Source organism: Notolepis coatsorum (genome assembly GCF_963971535.1).
Source record: "Notolepis coatsorum genome assembly, chromosome: 6".
Taxonomy (NCBI): Eukaryota; Metazoa; Chordata; class Actinopteri; order Aulopiformes; family Paralepididae; genus Notolepis; species Notolepis coatsorum.
This window is the reverse complement of record NC_140170.1, coordinates 84,761,509-84,775,588: the sequence shown is the minus strand read 5'-3', so window position 1 is coordinate 84,775,588 and position 14,080 is coordinate 84,761,509. Positions and strand designations below refer to the sequence as shown.

Here is a 14,080-nt window from a genome sequence, read left to right as displayed (position 1 = left end):
TACAACAATGGGAAACAACATGCTCCAATAACTGGAGGGAATTTGGATGGAAGAACCTAGTATGGTTTTTTATCACCCCACTGCAGAAAAGACATCAGGGGACCGGGGTGCCTATTGCTTATTAACAGCGGAGCAGTGCTGCCGTTGCTTCCGCGTTTTCCCTGATTGGCTGCGACACGCCCCGCAGCAGGCGCGGCAACCGCAGAGCGGAGCGGCAGAGCTTGCGGCATTATGTAGCCCTAATCCGCCATGATTTTCATTCGAAGCTCAGCTCACCTGGCAGCGCAGCGATCCTGCGATCCTGCGGTCCGTTGTTGACAAGTTCGAATCCCATCATTTTTTTTTTTTTAACGTGTATTCTTTCGCCGGTTAAGGTTAGGCATGGTTAAGGTTAAGGTTAGGCATTGTTTCGGAGTTGGTTAAGGTTAGAACGGTTAAGTTTAGGCGCTGTTAAGGAGCTGGTTATGGTTAGAGTTTGTCTTAGAGAATGGCAATATTCTTTCTATGGTTAAGGTTAAGGTTAGGCATGGTTATGGTTAAGGTTAAGGTTAGGCATTGTTTCGGAGTTGGTTAAGGTTAGAACGGTTAAGTTTAGGCGCTGTTAAGGAGCTGGTTAAGGTTAGCGTTTGTCTTAGAGAATGGCAATAGACAGCCTATTTCCGCACTGCCGCTCTCTCGCGCTGCCGCGGTCACATGGTCAAATTGTCACATTCTTGCACTCCTCCGCTGTTAGAAAGCAACACGCGACCAGGGTGGGATGCTGGAGATCCTGTGGACTAAACAAAGCTAACCATTTACATGTATTCTGGGAATGCCAGACCCTGGCACCATATTGGCAAGAGATTCACAGGAACCTAGAAGCCATGTTCGAGACTGACATCCCCTTTGAATTCTACACCCTATACCTAGGAAACATCCCCTTCGGAAAATGGGATTTTAATAATAAGAAATTGATTATGATGCTTTTGATAGCAAGCAAGAAAGCTTAGCACAAGAAGATGGTTAAAACCAGAGGCACCCACAGTAGACGATTGGATAGTGTTACGACTCAGGTAGGTGTGTTGAACCCAAATGCAGTACAGAAGAAAGGTGCGGAGACGGTAGTTGCTCGTCTCACCAAAAACAGTGTTTCCTTTTATTTTTGAAACATCAAGAGCGATACTGGTATTGGAAAAAACAAACTAAATAATAATTAAACGATAATCAAAAACACGGCAGCCGCATCCTCCAGGCCTGGAGCGACACGACTCTCTGTAGACAGCTACTCACGGTAACATTAGGACTGACAAATGAGAGAATAAACACAAGGCCATTATAAAGAGAGTCAAACACACAGCAGGCGTGAATCAGCAATCAGGACAACCTGGAAGAATAGAGAGGGTGAAATACTCCAGGGTGCTGCTAGGAGCTTTTACTCCTAGAGAGAGTAAAAGACCCAAACGTTACAGATAGATGTAATTCATGACATATACATAATGGAAAAGATGTCATTTTCAATTAGAATCCAACTAGAAAAATTATACCGGATTTGGACGAAATGGACCGAATATGTCAAACATGAAAGGTCAGACTTTACTTACTGTAACTGAGGGGTACAATTCCCTGACTGTATTGAATAAGTATGGTATCATTAAACCACTACTGAGTTATGTACATTACTACTGGCCATACAGTACACATGTATATGAGATGAACACCCCCACAATAACACGGCTTAACAAAGAAAGTACTGTTTGTAATATTTATTAGAAGAGCATCAATATTATCTTACATTATTGAGAATTAGAGTTGCGCTTGTAAGGCGAAGAATGTGCATGAATAGGTCAAGAGCGTAAGTCCATGAGCATATTACGAAGGGGATAATTAATAACCACCTGTAGCATAAGAATTATATAAGGTACACTCGTAGGTCAGCTGGAGATACTAGGGGGGTTCCCTCCGGTTGTAAGCCAGCAGGGGAGAGGATTTGTCGGTAGCAAAAGTCTGGATCAACGAGGAATAAAGAGACTCCAGGTACAGGAGAATCCCTTGATCCGTAGACAAAGCAACAGCTATTCTCCGGTATGCACTGCCGCATGGATGAAAGCTAGCCAGCCTCAGAGTCCTAGACGGGGCTCCTCACAGGGTAAATCCCACACGGTAGTGGGGGTAGACGATTCTCTGCTCCAGCAGCCACAGGACCAAAGCAATATAATCCAGCCGAAAAGGGCTCTGTAGTCGTCGGTGTAGGTTATCCAGTGTACATATCCACACGGTTCTCGTCTAGGGCTCCTCGGATGGCGGCACAAGGTTAGGCCGCCCAGCCTGGATAAGCACACTAGCTCGGTACGATGAAACGTTGGTAATGCTGGTCACTGTAGAACGGTAGCCGCACGATACACTATACATAATAGACTATTACTTAATAATAGAATAGGTCGAACTCGACGATACAGCGTTAAACTCTGACACTTCAGCTATCAATTCGCACGCGGTCTCAAGGCTCTATTTCGGGGCAAAACGGGCCCACTTCACAGCACGTTGTATCGTGGTGAAGGCTTCAACTTGTTACTAAGATTACTGCTGTATCCACCTGCGCCGTATTTATACGTAAGGTGAATAATCTAGTACCAGCCTTATTTCTGTCTCGTATTACTGCGCAAACCTGGGCATGTTGAGACATGTCTTAGCGGTGACTTTGAACTAGACATTGGGGGTATGGCCGTGGCGCCTAGGGGGGTCGCTGTCCAATAGGAGAACGAATATTATGGTCTGGCCTGTACTAGGTAAAGGGATATTCCGTGTATATGTACAAAGAATATACAAGGGATATCAGACGATATACAAATACTATACAATATATCTCAAGTAATAAATATATATATTCGGTTTAATCTGACCCTTACACTTACTGTTAAAAGAATAGATGAGAAATTAACTTTTTTGCACGATAACCTAAGAATTCTATACTTACCGTTGTGGTACAAGAGACGAAATCCCCCCATGTTCAGACGCTAGCTTGTTTATTTTACTTTATTTAATTTAATATTATTTCATTTTATGTGACTTATTTTTCATTTTAATTTCTTTTAATTTCAACCATAAAAACAAAAAATCCTGGGTCAAAGGAAAGTTGCTGTAATGTTGTCCCAGTGGCCATTGATCACTTGGGAAAAAATAAAAGATTTCACAAAAAGAAAACACATTGTGTGGTGTGTTACAACTATAAATAACAACATGTTCTAAATAAATAACGAAGTTTGGACTTCAGAGTTGAACTGAAATTACATTTGCTGTTATTTTCAGAGATAGTTAAGTACCGGAAAACAGGAACTGGTACCGGTGTCGGTTCAAATGTGAATGGTACCCAACCCTAATATTCACACACACACACACACACACACACACACACACACACACACACACACACACACACACACACACACACACACACACACACGCACACGCACACGCACACACACACAGACACACACACACGCACACACACACGCACACACACACACACACACACACACACACACACACAGACACACACACACACACACACACACAAATAAAATGTCTACATTAAACATAAATGACAGTCACCATTTCAAAGGGAGCTTATTTACTTTGTGACATAGCCAAACAAATGCTACAAAACAAACTTGAACTTGCACTAACCATCAATATCTTATGCCAGATGATTTATTTAGTTTTTTATAAATAACTTTATTTATCAATTAACAAGTCCGAATCCGAGTCTGCACCTTCTGAGTCTGAATGCAGTCAATGCTCGAGTCCAAGTCCGAGTCATCAGTGCTCAAGTCCAAGTCGAGTCACAAGTCCTGAAAATCAGTCCAGGACTCGGACTCCAGTACTACAACACTGCCTCTAAGACATCATCTATAATATAGGTCAAATGTATTAGTGGTGTTTCAACACTCGCAGACAGTTTCTTGCCTCGAACAATAGATTGGCTCATCCAGTCCCCAAGAGATTCAATTTGACGAGAGAAACGGGGAAAAGAAACTGGAAAAAACAAAGCACTCTCCTCTGCTCAGCTTCTTCCTCTTAGCCTCTGATGGGCTAGAATCCACTGGAATCATTACGGAGACACTGCTGAGACACTGAGGTTGTTTGAGGTCACACATTAGGACTGCCAAGAGAAATCCTTATTATTATTGTCGACTCATAATAATTATAATAATTCAATCAACTAATCTGTAAAATTGTGTTTCCCACATTATTGTCCCGCTGCAAGGGACTCACTCCTGCAGAGCGTCTTGAAACTCTTATTAACGGAGCACTTCACCAAATTTATTTTGCACACAATCTCACACACATCCCAAGGCTCTAAACTGTTTTGCCACACGTTCATTTAGTTTGATGGTTATTGAGAGTTAATGAGTTTGAATGTCTCCTCCTGTGATGTCATCACAGGACACTGAATCCTTGTGTTGTGTTAATTACAGCTCAATGAAATGATGAAGATAAAAAAGTTGAGAAGGATTACAATAGGGATTGCTATTTTTCTATCTGCATCACTTCATTGAGCTGTAATTAACACAAGGATTCTGTGTCCTGACATGACATCACAGGGTGAGATATTCAAACTCATTTACTCTCAATAACTGTCAAACTAAATGAAAGTGAACAGTTTATTTGCATTCAGCATAAAGAAAACACTTTAAAACATGGCAAAGAAATCAGAGTTGAACAAAACCAGACCAAAATAAGTCAACGAATCAACTATGAGGAGCGGGCAACCCTACAGCTCACCAGAAACTAGCTCTTGGGACTGTTTTATTTCCCATCGAATCACCAGCGCATACAGAAAGTACTCCGTCAATTTCAGTTCACATTGTATAATATAATATAATATAATGCTGCAAAACAGCTACAATGTTTGTGGAGACATCGGTATTTCATTTGGGGCTGTTTTTCTCTGCTTGCAGGAAGAGCACAGCTTGGAGGTCACCTGTCTCTTCTACGGAGCGGCTCTGCTGTATGACGTTAACTATGACCATGAGGAGAGGCTGAAGCAAAGGTATGTCTGCTGCTCAAACGCTATCAATGAATACTGTATGCCTCCCTCGCTGCCCTGCCCTCCCTGGGTCTGAGCAAGTCGTTTTCAAGGAACATTTCAAGGTTTTATTTCAAGGAAAAGACACACAAGCACAGGCACGCGTGCAAACACACACGCACACACACACGAGCACACACACACACACACACACACACACACACACACTCCTTTGTTTGTTTAGAGGCTAATGGCAGGATGCAGGGTTTCCTTTGAGCCTGTGAAGAGAGAGAGAGAGAGTGTCGAGGGGTTCACCTCCACACTTGCATGCTTCACCTAACCCTGCTGATGGAGAGGTGGACGAGTCCTCGCGCCTCTCTCTCTGTTTGCCGAGGGCCTGGAGGTAGTGAGCTGTTCTCTCTACTGCCGAGCTGTTCAGACTCGCCCGCTTGCGGCACATTAGAGCAACGCGTCACACACACCCCCCGGAGGGGATCGACGCGACTCAGTAAGTAAGACGGCTTGCGGTGTGAACTGTCACTGTCGGTCCAAAAGTCATGCGAGAGCAGAACATGGAGCCTCCGGGCAGGGCTTGAATCTCGAGAAGCAGGGGTTGAATCTCGAGAAGCAGTGAGGAATATTTGGCAGCGCGTCAGATGTTCCCTATAATAATTAATTACAGTTGTGAAGTTGTTCAAACTGAAACATTAGTTAGTGATGAATCACCCCGGAGGAGACGTTTCTGCGGAGGAGGTGTGCGTTTGTGGCTTTTCTCAAACCGAATCAGACTCCACTTCACAGGTTCGTTTAGCCCAGAGACACTGTATTCAAGTTCAAGTTTCAAGTTTGTTTATTATTTGTCATAATAAAATACAGAATACTTTATGATGAAATGCTTGTTTCTGTATGAGCCCCTGAGAGTGTGCTACATACAGTAAAACAAGTCATTAAGAAGTAAGTAAAGGAATGTTCAGTCAATATACATATATACAATATACAATACAGAGTAAAATGAGTAACAGTGAGGCACAATGCAGAAATTAGATGAGGTACAAAACGTAGGCTAGGGTGCAAATGAGGTATGAATGTAGTGCAAATCTCTTTAATAATAGATAAATATAAAGTGTGTTAAAGTGTCTAAAGTGAGTAGAGTGAGTGGTAAGGTGAGTGTTTGTTTAAAGTGAGTGTGTACATGTGGATGTGTGTGCAGTGAGTGTAGATGATGGGTTGTTACATAGTGCCATTGTCATTGAGCATCCTGATGGCCTGGGGACAGAGTGATGAAGACCCACGTTTTCTTCCGTTGTTGACGTCTGTCACAGGGCCGGGCCCCCTAGAGTTAAGAGGTTTATATCCACTTACACATTTGCAGATGTCATTTCTATTACATATTTCGTTTAATTTCAAACCTTTATTTAAACTCGAAAGGCAACTGAGGTCACGTCGAGTGTACATACAGAGTTAAGCAAAATAAATACATAAAATCACACAACATATACAATCATAACAATTAGACAAGTAAGGATAACAACAATCAATTAAAACATTAAAACACATTACAACCTGCCGGTGTATAGAAATGTGTATCTGTTCATTAGTGCATGTATGTATTGAATGGTGTAGTGTAATGTGAGTGTTTGGCCTCTGTTGTTCTTCTACACGTTTCTCTGTTTCAAAGCTCCAAGTGAGGGAGCTGATTGTAATTGACAAGAATTAACATTGTCTGTGGGAGAAGCTACCAGTCTGAGACTGGGGTAGGAGTTCCTCCCAAGAAGGAATGTCATTATTGATGTGACCAGCAACTGACCCAAGCTGTGGGCATTAGCCTGGTTTTGTGTAGTTTCAGTTAATTAAGTTTTGTTCTTTGGAAGAGTTTTGGATATGTTCATCTTGTACATTTGTTTAACCTCCACTGTACATATTCTGCATCCATAATCACTTTAAAATAAATCACCTGGTTACTGCTGGAAGCTGCTTGGTCACCCTTACAGGATCGAATCCTGCCCTCAGCCTTACGCTGCTAAGATTTTGTGAAAATATATAATAAAATGGTGTGATAAACTCATGACAACAAGGATATTACACAGGACATTTTACAAAATGGTGCTCAATATCGGTAGAGCACTTACTTTGATACTACGCTCTGCTGTCCGCGCAGACACATTACGTTTATAATGTTGTTGCTGAATAAGTATCGATTACACGCTTAGTGTTAAAGTTTATTATTTGATGAACGTGGGCACTGATGTTGACTGGCATCTGTATCAACCATATAACTTCCCACCCACTCAACTAGGCTGCAGTAAAAGAAAATTACAAACATCAATATAAAGACAGAAAACACTCTCATCACAGACAAGCTGGATGTGGCCAATTACTTAAACATTTTCTTTACAAACATAGCCACAACACTGGTTAATAAACTACCCTCCCACTCTGGGCACTTTGGGGTAGAACACATCCTAGCCTTCTACAAAAACCTAGGGGTCCGCAAAGACGACTTCAAACTCTAAATGGTAACAACAGATGAGGTGCTCAGAAAACTGAGCGCACTCCGACCTAACAAGGCCACTGGCCATGACAATATCCCCTCCAAATTCCTCAGAGACTCAGCAGCCACCATCACCCCAGTCATCACCCACATAATAAACCTCTCCATAAAACAGGGATACGTCCCCAAAGACTTCAAAATTGCGAGAGCGCCCCCCCTGCACAAAAAAGGCAGAAAATTAGAACCAGGCAACTACCGCCCTGTTTCTATTCTTACCTCCATCTCGAAAGTTATGAAAAAAATATTCTACGAACAGGTCCAAAAGTACCTTGCGGAAAAAAAGCTAATCTACGAATTCCAATCTGGCTTCAGAACATCCCATTCCACTGACACATGCCCTCTCTATTTGAACGACCACATCAAACAAGAGGTGGACGCGGGCAAATACTGCGGCATGGTCATGCTGGACCTCCAAAAGGCTTTCGACACTGTCAATCACTCCATTCTGATTGACAAGCTAAAAGCAATTGGTTTTGATAGTTTATCAGTGAGCTGGATGCAATCCTACCTGGAGGGGAGAGAACAGATGGTGGAGGTGAACGGTACACTGCCCCCTCCCCCCTCCCAGTGAGCTGTGGTGTTCCACAAGGAAGCATACTAGGACCGTTACTGTTCCTAATTTATTCAAATGACATGTCATCAGCTTGTGACTGCAACTTGTTCCTTTTCGCGGATGACTCAGCCATGCTGGGACAAGTTGCAGGTTGAAAAAGCCCTCATCTCCGAACTCGGCAGAATCTGCACCTGGCTCGCTGATAACAAACTATCATTACACCTGGGTAAAACAGAGTCCATTCTCTTTTTGATCGAATAACAAACTCAGTAAGGCCAACGGCTTCTCCGTTACAGTGGGTGACAATATTGTCACAAGGAAAGATGAAATTACCTACCTGGGTTTCATCCTAGAAGCAAATATTTCCTGTGACAAAATGGCAACCAATGTAATCAAAAAAGTCAACCAATGAACAAGATTCTTGTACCGGATCTCCTCTCTGGTAAACAAGAATACCCTGTAGACTCTAACAGGAGCACTCATTCAAGGGTACTATGACTATGCATGCACCTCATGGTACCAAAGCACCTCAAAGGCCCTAAAAACAAGACTACGAACATCACAAAACAAATGGTCAGACTACTGCTTGACCTTACTCCTAAAACCCACCTTACCTCTGCCCATTTTGACAGAGATTTTTCATGCTTAGAGTAGACGACAGAGTACAGCAACTTGCAATGGGCCTGGTCTACAAGATACACTACACCACTATGATACCCATGTACATGTCGAAAATACTTCCCAAAGGTCCGTGAATTCCACGACCACAACACCAGAGCGAGTTCCACAAATCATGTTCAACCCAGATTCGGCTCAAACAAGGGACTAAACACGTTTCGCAATTATGCCAATAACAATGTGGAACGCCCTACGCACAACCGTAAAATAATGTGAATCCCTACTGTTGTGAAGGATCAGATTAAACCAAATATATATATTTATTTATGGATATATATTTAATAGTATTTGTATATCGTTTGATATCCCCTGTATATTCCTTGTACAATATACACTGAATATCCCTTTAGTCTACTAACAGCCCATAATAGTTTCATTCTACCCTTGGACAAGAACCTGGCGCCAGCAGCCATGCCCCTTGGTTCAAGTTCAATCGTGCAGACAAACATGTCGTTACAAGCCCGGTTCCGCGTAGGAATACGTCTGGCGAAATACGAATGGTACTATTTGTTCACAGCGCATATATATATGGCGCAAGTAAAGTAGAACTTTCTTTTAGTCCATTAGTCCTTTACCCTCCAACCTAGTAACAGACGCGAAGCCTCACCCACGACGCACGTGTGGTGCAGTATGGCCTACTTGGCCTCAGAATAGGCATTGAGACATCGTGTGGATTAATAGTTGAATTGTCATAGTTTGGCACTATACCGTCGAGTGGGACGTATTTCTATTAAGTTAATAATAGTCTATTATGTATGGTGCATCGTTCGGTTAGAGTTATAAAGTGAGCAGTACCCCCATCGTTCCTGACGTTATCTGGAGTCTTAACTAGGCTGGGCAGACCACGTGTGGTGCTTGCATCCGAGGAGCTCCGGGCCAGGACGAGTGGACCTGTACATTGGATTACTTTACCCGGACGACGGCGAGCCTTCTACGGCTTGGATTATCTACGTGCTTTGGGTGCTTTGATTATTCCATGGATAACAGCCAACACTGCTGAGTGTTGGAACTACCCCCCCGAGAGGAGTCCAGGTGAGACGGCGCTCTACCCCGAGTGAGGTCGCCTCACGTCTCTTCGTTGTGGACCGGCAGCTACCGTCCACCAGAGGGCCCAGCTGTATTCATCTGCGGACCGAGGTTCTGTGGGCACCGTGTTCAGCACTCTGAATTCTCCCAAGAAATCGTCGGCCAGATGGGATACCGCCAGCGGCTCTCCTAACCCCCCCCCCTACTGTCTTACAACCAGCGGGACCCCCCCTTTAGTGTATCCAGCTATAATCATTTAAGTACCATTGCTATAGTTCCCTAAAGAACCAGGTTGTATACTTGCTCCCTGCGTAACCAGAGATTGGACATTCAATGTTGATTTACCTACGAATACTCATTTGCCTTACAAGTGCATTTCAAATCATAAATGTCATTAAGTGAACGTTGTATATACCCTTTGCTATATAAAATATTCGATTTATACATTTGTGTGGACTTCGTTTCATCAGGTGGGAAAGTGTTCATCATATCTATATCATGTACTGGATGGCCAGAAGTTAAAGTACAAGCGGTAGTGGTTTAATGATACCATACTTATCAATACAGTCAGGGAATTGTACCCCTCGGTTACAATTGGTCCTTCGAGCCGGAGGGTAACTAGTGTAATATTAATATAGTGTTATTAATATTGAAATGGCCTATGATGAACACTCCACGAAACGGTCCTCCTAACGTAGAACGCCCACAGCGCAGACGACAGCCACCTCAGTACTTAGAGGATTACACTGTCAGTCAACTACCTAGTCTTCGACAAACGGTAAACGCGGTAAAAGTAGAAAGTAAAATCATGTCTGACCTTAACGACCAGGTTTCCCCGACCACAGAGGCCCTAGTGGGTTCTAATGTAACTGACCAAGCTCACGGTGGGGACCAGGAGGGAGCTGACATGCCTTTACCCCCCGCCAATACCGAAGAAGTAGTCCCCGACCAGCCCCGGGAGGAAGACAACCCTACAGAGAGAGAACTCTGCACGGAAGAAGAGGAGGAGAGCGCCGAGGAAATAGAGCTCCAGGACTCCCCAACGAGTACAGCCAGGAGCGGCTCACCTCTACAACCGTCTTCCCCCAGCGAAGCGGCGAGGATGCTATTACAGGCGTTCCTCGCCAGCCTGACAGCCTCTACCGAACGCGATCGACTTCAGGGCAAACGCGATCGACTTCAGGGTGAACGCGATCGACTTCAGGGTGAACGCGATCGACTCCGAGCACAGACGCTTAGCGAGCGCGAACAACTCCAAGCGCAACGACGGAGCGAAGAAGAGCGCAGACGCCTGGAGATGAGACGCCTTCAGACGGAAGAGAATATGGCAAGAGACCGGGCCGACGCCCAGCGCGCCGCTGCCGGTGCCCAAAGAGAAGCAGATCTCATCCAGCGCCAAACCGAGCGCGACAGACTACAAGCCGAGCGCGACAAGTTACGGGCGCGGATAATGAAGCGGCTGAGCCTCAGGGCAACACCCTCTCCCTCCGCCAGGGGTTCAAGGAACTCGTCGAGACAACAGTCAAGGGCAGCGTCTCCTAACCGAGCAAGCGACCCTGAACTTGACCAACAGACCAAGCCTATACCCCCCGCAGACCCCCTTCCCCGACCGGTCCAAGCGAGACCCAGCTACAAGGAAGGAGCGGCATACACTGCGGAGAAGCTAAATAAACGACTACAGGATCTAGAGGACCTGATAGAAGAAGAAGAGGGAGAGGAGGAGAACCAAGCCCGACGACAGCACAGTACTCCACCGGACCAGGAGGTCCAGTACAGCCCAGGCTATACCCCCGCGGCGCTGCGCTACAGACCCCCGACTCTATTCACAGGTGAGCATGACGCACGACCAGCCCCGAGGAATAGCACCTGGACCAGCGGGCCATGGTACCCTGCCGGTACCAGCCCACAGAGAGGCGCAAGAGGAGACTCGCCTAGGAGGCCTCTTCCCCAACGCTCGCCGATGTATCAGCCATCCACGGCGTCATACATTGCCACACCGCCCACCAGACGGAGTGTGTACAGAACACTCGCCAGACAATATGACCCGTTGGGATGTATTCTACCTTACACCACCAGGGCAAAGATGATTGTACGAGCACTATGGGACAAGGACCAGGGCTGGGACGACCCAACACCCGCACACCTTGCCTCCACATGGAGAGAGTGGGAGACGGAACTCCGCTCACTCCCAGGCGTCAATATACGCCGCAGCTACTTCCCACCCACAGTGAGGCCAGAGACATGCAAGATGGATCTACACGTCTTCAGCGACGCCTCCGAAGTAGCCTATGGATCGGTGGCCTACTTGCGTGCCCAAGAGAAGGGAGGAGAGATACACACTGCTTTCATCCTGGCTCGCTCAAGAATAGCCCCACGAAAGCAACAATCTATCCCGCGTCTAGAGCTCTGCGCAGCCCTAGCAGGAGCGCATCTAGCCACGTTAATCCAACGTGAACTCACCATTCCGGTGCACAGAACAATCTTGTGGTCAGATTCCACGACAGTACTCACATGGATCAAGTCTGATTCATGCAGATACAAGGTCTTCGTGGGAGTCAGAGTCACCGAGATTCAAGAGTTAACAGAAGCAGCGAGCTGGCGGTATGTGGACACCAAACACAACCCAGCTGACGTCATCACCCGGGGAATGTCCCTGGATGACTTCACCCGTCGCAACATCTACAGTGACGGACCAGAATTCCTCAAGCTCCCGGAAGAAGAGTGGCCTACGCCCACCCCACGGGAAGCGAGTAAAGAGGAGGCTGAGAACAAGAAACCTATGTTCTGTGGACTGAGCACAGTCGCCTCCACAGACCCCAACATAGATGATTGCATTACCCTGCAGAGTGCGCAGCTAAAGACATTCCTGTGGCACCACCCAGAGATTCAGTCCACCACTGACATTTCAGCAGCTGACTACGAAGAAGCAGAGCTTCTTCTACTACAACGAGCCCAGAGAGACTCGTTCCCCGATGAGCTAGACTGTCTACAGGGAGGAAAGCCCGTCCCATCAGACAGCAGACTGCTCCACCTGGCACCCGAGAGCGACGCCCATAATCTCATCAGAGTGGGTGGTCGTCTGCGGAGAGCCCCCGATCTACCGGATGACGTTAAGTACCCGATAGTCTTGAACAGCCGACACAAGGTCACAGAGCTGATCATAAAGAAATACGACGAGGATGTACACCACGCAGGAGCAGAGAGAGTCTTCGCGGAGATCAGACGTCGCTATTGGATACTTCAAGGAAGAGAAGCGGTGCGACGCTTCCAGCGAACCTGTCTAGACTGCCGAAAGTGGCGCGCGCAGCCCAGCATACCCCGGATGGCTGACCTACCTCCCTGTCGCCTCCGACTCGGCGACAAGCCATTCCACTCCACAGGCATGGACTGTTTTGGCCCGTTGTATATAAAGAAAGGAAGAGGAACCGAGAAGCGGTGGGGTATTGTATTCAAATGCATGACCACCAGAGCGATACATATCGAACTCCTTTCAACCATGAGCACAGACTCATTCCTTATGGCCTTCCGAAGATTCACATCACGGAAAGGAAAACCGTCTACATTGTTGTCTGATCACGGGACAAACTTCAAAGGCGGAGAAAGAGAGCTTCCAAGCTATGGGCCCAGAACTTAAGACCCACCTTGCTCCATCCCAGATTGACTTCCAGTTTAATCCCCCGAACGCACCCCACTTCGGTGGAACCTGGGAACGAGAAGTACGTTCTATAAAGACAGCCCTGTACGCCGTGCTTGGGACCCAGACTGTGGCGGAGGAAGTCCTAATGACAGTCCTCACGGAGATCGAGGGAGTATTGAACTCCAAGCCCCTCGGCTACGTCTCCAGTGATGTAGCAGATGTCGACCCAGTCACCCCCAACACACTCTTGATGGGGCGGCTAGACCCCGCGCTACCCCAGACAATGTACAGGCCTGAAGAAGCGAACGGCCGAAGAATGTGGAGGTACAGTCAAGTACTAGCTGACAAGTTTTGGAACAGCTTCCTACTCCACTACCTACCGTCTCTACAGACCCGCCAGAAGTGGGTAAAAGAGAGAGACAATTTGACAGAAGGAACAGTCGTCATGATTATCGACCAGTCACTACCCAGAGCTATGTGGCCGGCTGGCCGCGTAAGCAAAGTGATCACCGGTGCCGATGGCAAGGTCCGAGCAGCTGAAGTGCTCGTCCAAGGGCGAACTTACACACGACCCGTGGCGAGGCTAATAGAACTGCCCAGACTCCCAGACACTATCGATGACGACCATGA

General features: G+C 46.2%; 1 protein-coding gene across 2 annotated transcripts in view; it reads left to right on the top strand.

Moving 5' to 3' along the window:
- Positions 1-14,080, top strand: part of uba7 (ubiquitin-like modifier activating enzyme 7) — a 226,259-nt gene that overhangs the window by 205,278 nt on the left and 6,901 nt on the right. For both annotated transcript variants that reach the window (XM_084316792.1, XM_084316791.1), the window contains one exon: positions 4,938-5,029. In XM_084316792.1, the coding sequence (XP_084172918.1) occupies positions 4,938-5,029 (92 nt within the window). The remainder of the gene's footprint in view (positions 1-4,937; positions 5,030-14,080) is intronic.